General features: G+C 36.0%; 1 protein-coding gene across 1 annotated transcript in view; it reads right to left on the bottom strand.

Moving 5' to 3' along the window:
- Positions 1–12,525, bottom strand: part of ADGRV1 (adhesion G protein-coupled receptor V1) — a 568,614-nt gene that overhangs the window by 308,158 nt on the left and 247,931 nt on the right. The window contains 2 exon segments of the mRNA XM_045497872.1: positions 2,310–2,410; positions 11,874–12,034. Of these exon segments, the coding sequence (XP_045353828.1) occupies positions 2,310–2,410; positions 11,874–12,034 (262 nt within the window).

Here is a 12,525-nt window from a genome sequence, read left to right as displayed (position 1 = left end):
CTCCCCTGCCCATGCTCTGTCTCTCTATCTCTCTCAAAAAATAAGTAAATATTAAAACAAATTTAAACGGTATTTAAAAAAATCAAAGTAGACAGGTAAACCATTTTGAGGCAACAGTACTTATCGATAACACACCAATTCTTCCTACAAACTACAGAAATGCTTTTTTTAGATATTTTATGTCACAAGCTACATATTACAGAATATTTCATGGCACAATGCTTCATCTATTCTAAAAATAAACCAAAAAACATGGATTTGACTAACCTTCTTCTCTAAAATTAATGTTAAGTACAATGTGAATCAGAAAGCAGTGTCCCAACATATAAATCCTGGGTCCTTCTTTCACATCCCCAGACATGAGCAAATTTGTCTGCTAGGACACTGAAGAGTTGTCTGTAATTCTACAGTGCTATAATTAAGACTTGTACAAATTCTGCTGCCAAAAAATCACCAGAGTGGGTGGTGAATGCAGCCAAGTAAACTCTAATTATGGAAGGCGGGTTTTCTAAGATCTTACATACAAGAAGCAAAGGCAAGATCAGACAGCTAAGATAGGTTACCAAGGCAATATAAATAGCCTTGTCAAATTCAATGTAAGCCCCCCTTTGGTAACAGCTGTTACCTCCCAAAGCTCATAGGTACTTTAAACACGCAATCTGGAATCCTCTGCTTAGAATCCAGCACTTAACTGTTCCCCCAAAATAAAGTTATGAAATTTACACATGCCATTTTCACTCCTAGGACAATAAAAAGACAATAAAAAAAAAGACAATAGGAGTCCAATATCTCAGATAATTTTCCATCTTAAATTTCAGCTCCTCTACTAGTATTATTTTAAAAACTTCTGTTAGAGTTCAATAAAATGCCTTAAGCACTCTGAAACACAGCATGCAAATCCTAAATGTACAGCACAATAAATTTAAATAACTTGAACATATGCATATAACCAGCAGCACCCAATCAAGAAACAGTATTTTTTTGCACTCCAGAAGGGCCCAACTACCTAGAAAAGGGGAAGTTTTACTTTATAAAATAAATACAAAGTTCTCTCAATAATAATATTGTATAATGTCTTCCTACTGTCCGGATCTGTAATTACAGCCTTCAAGTAGATATGATTATGCCTTTCCCCCTTTGCTTATACAAACATCTGTGCCCACCTTTCCCCTCATCAACAAACTGCATGAACTTCTCATTCAAGTCTGACCACAAATATCACCTCCTATATGAAGACTTCCTGGACTTTCACAGAAAAATAAATTAAATCATCATCTACATTCACACAGTACTTTGCAAATAGTCCATGTTTGCACTTATCTATACACCTACTATTCTAGACTGTGAGTACTTCATGGACAGGAAAGGCATCTAATTTGATCTTTTGATCTGTTTTCTGTTTTAAACTGTGCTTTAAACTTCATGCTAATGGATGATGACATGTTTTTCATGTTCTATCTTCTGCAAGAGAAAACCTGAGTAGTTTTTCAGAAAAGAACGTTCTACCAAACTGTGTTCTATAATATTAAACCACGCAAAATACAGTTGACTCTCAAACAACCTGGGTTTCAACTGTGTGGGTTCACTTACAATGTGGATTTTTTTCAATAAATACAGTATATAGTGTTGGAAATGCATTTTCCTTATGATTTTTTAAATAATATTTTCTTTTCTCTAGCTTGCTTTACTTTAGCGTAAGAATGCAGCATTTAATACATACAACATACAAAACACAGGTTAATCAACTGTTTATGTTACCTGTAAGGCTTCCAGTCAACAGTACACTATCAGTAGTTAAGTTTTGGGGGAGACAAGAGTTCTATGCAGATTTGTGATTGCACGGGGAGTCAGTGCCCTGTACCCTCATGTTCAAGGGTCAACAGATAAAATATTAGCAGATATTTTAAAATACATATCATCTTAATGCCCTCCATGTAAAAGAATTTGTAACAAAGCATATTTTATTCAAACAGATTAAGTAAAATATGCTAATGTTAATACATGCACACATCAGTAATACATTTGTCACATATAAATTGAGAGTATAATGCTTTGTGATAAGAAGCAGCTATTTTCTTGTAAGGGAGGATATTACGGTACCTCTGTATAAAACAGTTCACAAAATACACTTTAGGTCCTAATACTGTCATTTCCTCTTACCACACTCTTCCACCCTCCCCTGCTATACAACTAAACAAGCTTACTTCAGCTACAATGAGATTACACTTTGCTCATATGTTCAATTCAAGGATCACAGAAGAAGAAACATGAACCTCTTGTGAAAGGTAGAAATCCCCGGGCCCTCTTACCTGTGTACCTAAGCTGGCTGCCATCATGTGAGCCAGAAGCTTAGCTGCAAACATGGAGTGCCTGGCACAGAAGATATGGGAAAGGACAGCCAGGCCAAGACCTGCAAGAACAAAAACGTTCACAGGTGGGTTTACAATCCACGAGCAAACAGTAGCGAAGCAAACTTCTTTGGAACAGGTAAGCATATAAGGCCTGTAGTCTCCCCATGCCGCACAGCACGGAAACGATCATATGTTAATTTTAATCTACTCCATTTTACACGACATATACAATCTTAGCAATTAGGGCCAAAGGACAACGTTAATTTTCAACAGCTACATGTTCACTCCCTTACCAAAAAGATAGCACAAATTAAGCAGATTAATAACTTCATTACGCTTCTGTTTTTCTATGTTTCCACTAGACAAGTTTTACTGTATAAGAAAAGAATCAAATTCCAATCTAATTTTCCAAGAACAGGTGGCTTGGCTAAATAGAGATATTTAGGGAGGTGAATTGGAGTTTTCAGGCAGAAAATTGTGAATAGTACTAACAAAACTCGGGCTTAGTAATTACTCCCTTTTTATCTACTAGGAATAGTTATGTAATTACAACAGTGGTAATTATGAATTTTGAGAGTAACCTTATGCTACTGGGTGCCAAAACCAAAGAACAAAATGTATTCTTTCCTCCTGAGATGACGTTTAACCTAAACATCTATATTTCTAAGTGAGGTAAAGAAAACTGTTCTTATTTTCTTTAAATGTACTTGAATTCATCTCTTTACACTACTTCAAGGGGATGATTAGAAACTTGGCACTAAAAAAAGTACAAAGAAACTCAGCATTAACCAACAAATCTTTTATCTTGCAATTCATATCCATAAATTTCTTTTAGTGCCATGTTTTAAATGCAGAGTATATACATATTTTTTAAATATTTCCTGTTCTAGAATTTAAATGTGCTTCAAATAGAAACCCATTTGGTTTTTCACTTAAGCCTTTTCATCCTTCACACCTTTGCTAGAGTTATTTTGTGTGAGAACCATCAAAACGTGACGATTGGCATGTATGTGCTGCTTTGCCATATCATTTGCATGTAGTTTTAACATAGTTTGAACCTCATTTATTAATGCCTCCTTTACAAACAGGAGATGCTGCATTTATTTAAATTTGCTTTCCATTATCTTCTATGAAGTTATGGAACAAACTTTATTTTTTAAATTTATTTTTAATTTACACATATATTTAAAGAATTTTTTTTAATGTTTATTTATTTTTGAGAGAGAGAGACAGAGACAGAGACAGAGCACGAGAGGGAGAGGGCAGAGAGAAAGGGAGACACAGAATCCAAAGCAGGCTCCAGGCTCCAGGCTCCGAGCTGTCAGCACAGAGCCTGATGCGGGGCTCAAACCCACATACCATGAGATCAGGACCTGAGTTCAAGTCAGACACTTAACTGACTGAGCCACCCAGGTGCCCCTATACATACATATATTTTTTTATTTTTTATTTTTTAATTTTTTTTATACATATATTTTAAATGTTTGTTTATTTTTGAGGAGAGAGAGACAGAGTGCAAGTGGTGGAGGGGCAGAGAGAGAGGGAGTCACGGAATTCGAAGCAGGCGTCAGGCTCTAAGCTGCCACCACAGAGCCCAAGGCGGGGCTCGAACCCACGAACTGTGAGATCATGACCTAAGCTGAAGTCAGATGCTTAACCGACTGAGCCACCCGGGCACCCCTGGAGCAAACTTTTAAAATATACCACATGTTGGCCTAAGTGGATTGGGCCTCTGCAAAGTGCCCACAGGGGGCTGATGACTAACTAGTAGTATTCCTTACAGCAATGCCTCTCCTAACTCCTTTTGGTAAAGTTTAGATTTTAATAAGAGTGTTTAGATTTTAATAAGCTAGACAAAGTTCCACATAGGAAGTGAGTCTCTGCATTAGACAAAGCTTTTGGCCTAGAAATTTGGCCAAGAAATCTGACATAATCCACTTTTCGGAAGGCTGCTCTAGGGTGTTCTGGGGCAGGTGTGCAGGTCTCAGGTTGCCTCCGAGATCCACCCACACAGGGACACAGAGTATCCAGAAACTGCAGTGTCATGCCTGACTTTGCATCTTTACTTAGTCTATAAACTACTGAAGCTAATGCTCTGAACGTTCACCAGGAATTTCTTATGGTGATCAAAGCTAGTTTAAACTCAAGGTTTGGTGTGTGTGTGTAATAAACTGATTTAAAAGCAAGGCCTCGCAAATTTTTTTCGATATAAGCCACATGATCACAAATATGTGCTTTACTGTACGTTTATTGTGGTAGATGCCAACAATGTGAGGCAAGGGGATTAGCGTTGGATAAAGGAGAAATAAACATGAGTCAACTGTTTTTTTTTTTCTAGATCACAAGAAGAGTTTATTCACAGCCTTTTCCCTTAACTTGGTAATTCTCCATTATATTCACTTTTCATGAGATAAATTTAGTACCGTTAAACTTGACCAGCTCAAGAATATTTAATTAAGTATATGAGCTGCAATTAAAATGCTAGCATGACACCTGGTGGTAGTCCAGGATTCAAAGCCAGTGGTAAAAAAATGGGCTAGATTCTATTAGCCTATAACTATAATACATGATAGTTGTCTGGATGCATTTTTTATTTAGGGAAGAAGAATGGTGCTAAAAAACCTCAAGTAGCCTGCTCCCCAGCCTTGACGGGCCTTGGGAAAGATGGTGAATATCTTATATTTAAAGAAATGCATGCTTCAGTTCTCAAGTTCCTGAAGCACTAAATAAGATGGTGAATATCTTATATTTAAAGAAATGCATGCTTCAGTTCTCAAGTTCCTGAAGCACTAAATGCTAAGTACTTAACTTTTATTTTCTTATCTGATATCAAAAAGCTGCATTTAGCATACATGATTTAAATTTACAAGTCAGTAGTTTCTTTTTTTAAGTTACAACAATGTTTGGTTTAAATTCAACATGTAAATCACAGGGTATAAAGTGTTATAACTATAAATAGAATGTTTTTAAAAAAATAATAAAGTGTAACAATTCCAGTTATTACCTAAAGGTACGCTAAACAGCTTTTTAAAAAATTGACTCCTTGGCCATTATGCGGAAATAACAAGCAGCTAACTGGATAATTTTCCTTTACTTTTTTTCCTAGCACAATGTAGGTTATATACTCAATTGGAAAAGAGCTATTAATTAGTTCCCTAACACAAATGACCTTTCTATATTATTAGAAAGTGAAGGAAAAGATAAATTACCCTTAACAAAGTAACACTGATAATCTTTGATTTAGAGAAGAAAAACTCTAATGAACTAACTAGATTGTTTTTCTAACATCAAACTGGACCAAAGATTTTATTGAGCTACACAATATCGGAATGTTTATAATGTGTATAAACATACATAATGTTTGTATATGAATATGCATACCCAGTAAACATATCTATCATTTGACATCCCTTAAGAATAGGGTATACCTTGGGAATGCAAGCTGGTGCAGCCACTCTGGAAAACAGTACGGAGGTTCCTCAAAAAAACTAAAAATAGAACTACCCTACAACCCAGCAATTGCACTACTAGGCATTTATCCAAGGGATACAGGTGTGCTGTTTTGAAGGGACACATGCACCCCCATGTTTATAGCAGAACTATCAACAATAGCCAAAGTATGGAAAGAGCCCAAATGTCCATCGATAGATGAATGGATAAAGAAGATGTGGTATATATATATATATACATACATATATGTATATACACATACATACATACATACATACATACATACAATGGAGTATTACTCGGCAATCAAAATGAATGAAATCTTGCCATTTGCAACTACGTGGATGGAACTGGAGGGTATTATGCTAAGTGAAATTACTCAGTCAGAGAAAGACAAAAATCATACGACTTCACTCATATGAGGAATAAGAGACAAAACAGATGAACATAAGGGACGGGAAACAAAAATAATATAAAAATAGGGAGGGGGACAAAACAGAAGAGACTCTTAAATATGGAGAACAAACTGAGGGTTACTGGAGGGGTTGTGGCGGGGGAGGCTAAATGGGTAAGGGGCACTAAGGAATCTACTTCTGAAATCATTGTTGCACTATATGTTTACTAATTTGGATATAAATTTAAAAAAATTAAAATTAAAACTAAAAAAAAGAATAGGATACACTTTCCAAGTTACTGATCTAAATATCAATGTTTTTTGCCATGAAATTTCTTTTAAGTGTTCATAACTTTTGTATCTACCTATGTATCTGTCTCTATCTTCTCTATGGATAAATCTCAACAAAACCACACGCTCACTATACATTATTAAATCAATTACTAGGTTGTTACCTTCATTTTTTTTTTCTATTTTCCCACCTAATGCTAGCTGTAACTGTTCCTTTTTTTAATTCTTGTGGCTCATCTCTAATGACTCCCACATTTCTCTCCTCTGAGCATGGTGCCTCTTGGTTACTGCTACTAATAAGCTAAAGGCAGGAAAACAAAATTGTCAAGACTGAAAAGTTTTCTCTGTTGAACAAAAGTCAATATGAACCACCTTAGAGAACACAAGTTCTATGTGTTTGGGGAGAGGATTTCTTACAGAGGGATGAGGGTCAGGAGACTAGCCTCCAGAAAATCAGAGTGTTAAACCTGAGAGGTTCAATAACCACGTGTTTATCTACATTTTAAATAGTTAAAATTAAATAGAATGAAAAATTCAGTTCTTCACTTGTTCCAGTCACTTGTTCCAGTCATATTCTGAAGGCTCAATAACACATGTGACCAGTGGCTACTATATTGGACAGTGCAAAGCATTTTGATCATTGCAGCGAGATACACTGGAGAGTGCTGTGTTTAAATGTCCTGTCCTGAGTGAAAGGAAAAAAAGACTATGCTGTATTTCAGAAGAATTTTTATTCAAAATGGCTAAAATGAGAGAAGGTTTGGGACTTGAAAGTAGGATGTTGACTTACATAGTCACAAGAACACGTAATTGTTGGAGGATGTCACATCAACAACATATATTCATTTATTTACTAATTTAACCACTAACTATAAACTGCTACACATCAGGGGCTGTGTTGGCAACGAAGACACAGTGTTGAAAAAGGTAGTTGCTTGCTGCTCTCCCACCTTATCTCTACATTTCTACCTGTACCTCCCCCCAGACACAGATTGGTTTATGAAAGGTCAGAGATCACAATTCTGTGCAAAGAGATGTGCAAGAAAACATTCTGGATGGTTTTCAGGGAAGTTTTCATTGCTCTTAAAACAAGATCAAGTAAGTGCTTTTCCTTTGGCAAGCCTAGACACTTGTGCAATGCTGAGAGTTGCGGCTAGCTCAAGATCATGTAGGGCAAGACAGAAAGCAAAATCTTTGAGGAGAGCAATACAGAAAAACAAGAAGGGGGTGGGCCTCTGATGACACCACTGAGGTCCTGAATTAATCCACCCTGAACTCTATTTATTTATTTAAGAAATTCGAATTGTCTTCTGCTAACTTGTGCCAAGTTCATCTTAAATATGTCCTGTATGTCTAGAGAAATCAACTATTTTTATGCCATATCAGAATTAAAACTAAGCTTTCTGACTCACTATCTGCAACTTTCTCTTCAAATGGCTTTAAAAAGATTCTTATTTATTGTTTTCTATTCATGTTAGTAACTCCCCCATCTGATAGTTAAAATGAAGCTGTTTTGATATACCTTCCCCCATAATCATAAGGCTATTTTAGGACAGTGATTATAGTGAATATAAACTTGATATTTTTGAAAGAATGTGACACAAATTTTTTTTTTTAAATCTCTAACTTTGAAAAGTATTTTGAAATGAATGGGTGGCATATGGTAAAGGTATTTTTTTTCTGGAAAAACTATCAGAATTTCAGCTTGTAAAACATAAAAGGCATAACTAGAATAGTCTTTCGTTTAATATACCTTGGACAAAAGAAAAAGCATGCTTCAAAGGACTTTGGATTGTACTGATTTATTTATCCTGTCTTATTATTTAGCAATTTATAGGCAATTATTTTGTTCCTTAACTGAAAAATTGACATTGTGCTAACATGTATATACTTAGTAATCTGTACAGTAAATAAAACCATTACCCATGTAAAAGGGAAAGCTTTAGTTTAATGTGCTAAATGATTTCTCCACTGTAAGAGAACAAAAAAAGAACAATGGAATAAACGTGAAGTCTGTAATTCATCTTTAATCTCAGCTTAAAAGCCCTCCAAACACAGGAGACTTAAGAGCAAGTGCATCACGTAAGACCTAGTTCACATACTGATATTAAAACTGAAATGGATTATGGAATGTTACAGGTCTTGTTAAGATCCCAAGGCCACAGGAATTGTATTTAAAGTTAAAATCAGAATGATTCCAATCCAATAGTCTATCCTACTACAACCTCAACAGACTTACAAGAAGCAGGAGAGGCTTCTTTGACATTATTCTCCAGATAGTACCATGTACTTCAAACCATGCTTTAGGTTCCTTAACAAGTACACTCTGAAAATTATGGTGTTATGGCATCATTATCTAACATTATTTTAAGTTGCATTTCTTCCAAGTCACCTTTCCAAGTGACTTTCATACTGTTATACCTAAGTGCACGTTTATGTTTTACTTGTCCTATCTTTTTGGCTTCAAAAGATAACCTTTGTTTAATTTCTTGGAATCTGTTAAACTCGTTTACAATTTTTAAAGCTGTGGGTATATATAAACCCTCATCTTTCATCTTCCAAAGCTGAAGATTACTAAACTTTTTGGCCTGTATGGCCATTTCACACACTTTGATCATTTAAGGTGTTCTGCTGGAGTGCAGTAAGCAGACATATAGAACTAAAACAGAAACACTGTGATCCATCCTGGCTTAAAGGATTTATTACTTCATATGTAATTGCATGTTAGCATGTTTCACGAAAAGAGCTGGTCAGACTGCTTCCAAATTTAGATGGATTTCTGATAGGCTCTGGCATAAATTATAAAATGTGTACGTAAGATACACAAAATTCTCATCTCTAGTTCCTGGGGGCCATCAGAAGGATAGATGGAAATCTCCCTCCCATAAAGGTAGAAACAGATACAAACACAGGACTTTATGTCTCCTGCTCTACAGAACACGCTGTATACATTACAATATGCTGTGGACAGGGGTGCCTGCGTGACTCTGTCGGGTCAGGCGTCCAAATATTGATTTTGGATCAGGTCATGATCTCACGGTTCATGAGTTTAAACCCCACATGGGGCTCTGCGCTGACAGTGTAGAGCCTGCTTGGGATTCTCTCTCTCTCCCTTCTCTCTCTGCCCCTCCCTTGCTTGTGTGTGCATGTGTGTGTACTCTCTCTCAAAATACATACATACATAAACAAACAAACAAACAAACATTAAAAAAATATGTTGTGGACAGAGGGGGAAAAACCCAATAATTTCAAATATGACTCTAAGTCAAAAGTAATAAAAGCAAATACTGATATTCAGGTATTGGTTCTCAAATACATGAGCAAATCTATGTGCTCTTTTCTAGACTGAATTGGGAAAAATATCTATTAACAATTCTTCTAGGAAATATGTTATTGTCCTGCTAGTCTTCTACAGAATCACGAGAATATTCTCTCTTTAGTTTTTAAAACTCTGTTTTGATGTTCAATACTTAGAGCAAGCAAGGGATTTTGTGGGTCATAGCAGCACTTGAGTTTATGTCCCTAAGGAAATATATAAAATTACATCCAGATTTTACCGCAGCATTTTACCTTTTGGCTTTATTTTATGTCTATGAAATTTCAGTAAATATACTAGCAATAAAATCAAGTAGGATGTCTCCATCTGATTTGGGAACTATGTGGACCTAGAAGAATCTATCAAGCAAGAAATGTTATCCTTATGAAAGATGTTATTAAGAATAAGAAAGTAGCTTTTGCTATTGAATATGTTAGACTTAAACTTAACATAAATTAAGGGAAATGTATATTCTTATAAAATGTAATTATAATGGAAAGATTTTTAAATCCTCAGGACAAAGAATATTAATTAATTACTTGTGTCTACCTCCACAAAAGTTTCATAATAAAGATTACTGTTTCCATACCAAGTAAAAAAGACACAAATGTAGTAATAATCACATTTACAGACAAAACATTACTAAAGTAGGAGATCAGAAATTTCTGAGTTAGTATGTTTACCACCCTATTATATTAATACACTTTAAAGTCATATATTATGGGCAGAGAAACCTCAGTATATAGAGAAACTAACTAATTTGCCCCAGATCCCACACCTGGCCACTGGCAGAACCAGGATTTGAACCCAGGGAATCTGGCTCCTATACCTAGTTGTCTGTATAACACACTGTTTACAGAAGCAGCAGGGGGCTGTAAAAGATGACTCAGGGCATGGAATAAGCAAGGGTAGGGAAGAGAAATATAGTTAAAGGAATTCTCAGACTCCTGCCCATATAATCAATACAGCAAATGAGAAAAGTTCTATACTTATTAAAAATTAAGGTACAGGTAAATAGTTTGACAGACATTAATACCAGTGAGGTTCCTATTCCTGCCAGAAAAGGGTTCTACATGTAAAAGATGAAAGACCTATTTTTTAACAGAGTGATTGAGTATATTCACAGCTCATAGGTTGTATGCGTGTTTTTTTATTCTTAAGTTTATTTATTTATTTTGAGTAAGAGGGTGTGAGCATTAGCAGGGGAGGGGCAGGAAGAGAGGAAGTGAGAGAATCCCAAGCAGGCTCCACACTGTCAGTGCAGAGCCTGATGCAGTGCTCAAGCCCACGAACAGTGAGATCATGACCTGGGCCAAAATCGAGAATTGGACACTTAACCAACCAGGCCACCTAGGCATCCCTATGTTTGTTTTTTTAATGAAAATACAAAATGCTTATAATTTATGTCCGACCACATCAAACACTGTATATTATGTCTCATATAATCCTGACATTCTACTGCAGAACCAGCCCTCTACATCATAACACTAAGAACTATATCCTTCCCTACTATCTTTTTAAAAACACTTTTTTACTGTTTATTTATTTTTGAGAAAGACAGAGAGAGAGAGACAGAGAGAGACAGAGTGTGAGTGGGGAGGGCCAGAGAGAGAAGGAGACACAGAATTTGAAACAGGCTCCATGCTCTGAGCTGTCAGTGCAGAGCCCGATGCAGGGCTCGAATTCATGAACCATGAGATAATGACCTGAGCCGAAGTCAGATGCTTAAGCAACTGAACTACCCAGGTGCCCCTATTCTTCCCTACTACCTAGCTTCTATCTCACACTGTCTTGTATATTCCTTATGAGTTGGAACTGTCTTGTTCTTTATAATATCTTATTACATTATTGTATTGTATCTTGTATTATACCTTTGTTATTCATTATGTCAGTACCAAGTTGGCCTTCCATAAATACCCACTGTATGAATTAATGAATAAGACAATGGTAAAATTCATTTCCCCCTAGTACTAATGAATTATAGTATGTTTGCATCTTGCAAACATGGGAAAACAGACTTTCATTCTTATAAATATACAAAAATTATTGACTCTAAAATACCACAACTGACCTGAGATACATATAAATCCAGAAGAGAAAAAAGCTTCATTGTATGAAGATAAGTTGTCAGTCTCGGCGTAGACCGCATGCATGGACATGTATGAACAGGCACATTCCACGTAGTCTGAAGTGTCCTCAACCACTTTGCAAAACTGACTGTCAGACAACCAGCTAGGGCAAAAACACAATGGTCACTACTGCTCTTTTATCAACACTTAGGATATTGAGATGGCTTTTAAAGTAAAAGTAACTTACTGAACTTAAGTGTTCTTTACTCAATCATTTAGCATACCAATTTTCAAGAAAAAAACACTGGAGGGAATATCTTGTCTAAGACATGACACAACAGATCCCACAAGATACCCCAAGAAGCAGCCTAAATACTAACCAAACCTGCAGAAGCATTCCTGATACCAAAGCAGCCAGTCCTCTCAAGAGAGCAGTGCCAGCACTTAATCTAAAGCAAACACACCCAAGTGCAGATGCACTCTTCCCTAGCATTCAAAAATACCAAAAGATGGACAGAGCCACTACATGTGTAGTCTTCACCCTTCTTCAAACAATTCCTTGTAATTTTTTTTTTTATTTATTTTTGAGAGAGAGAGAGAGAGAGAGAGCAAGAGAGAGAGAGAGAGAGAAAGCATGCATGCACGCTAAAGCAG

Source organism: Leopardus geoffroyi, chromosome A1, assembly GCF_018350155.1.
Source record: "Leopardus geoffroyi isolate Oge1 chromosome A1, O.geoffroyi_Oge1_pat1.0, whole genome shotgun sequence".
Taxonomy (NCBI): Eukaryota; Metazoa; Chordata; class Mammalia; order Carnivora; family Felidae; genus Leopardus; species Leopardus geoffroyi.
This window is presented reverse-complemented; position numbering and strand designations above follow the sequence as displayed.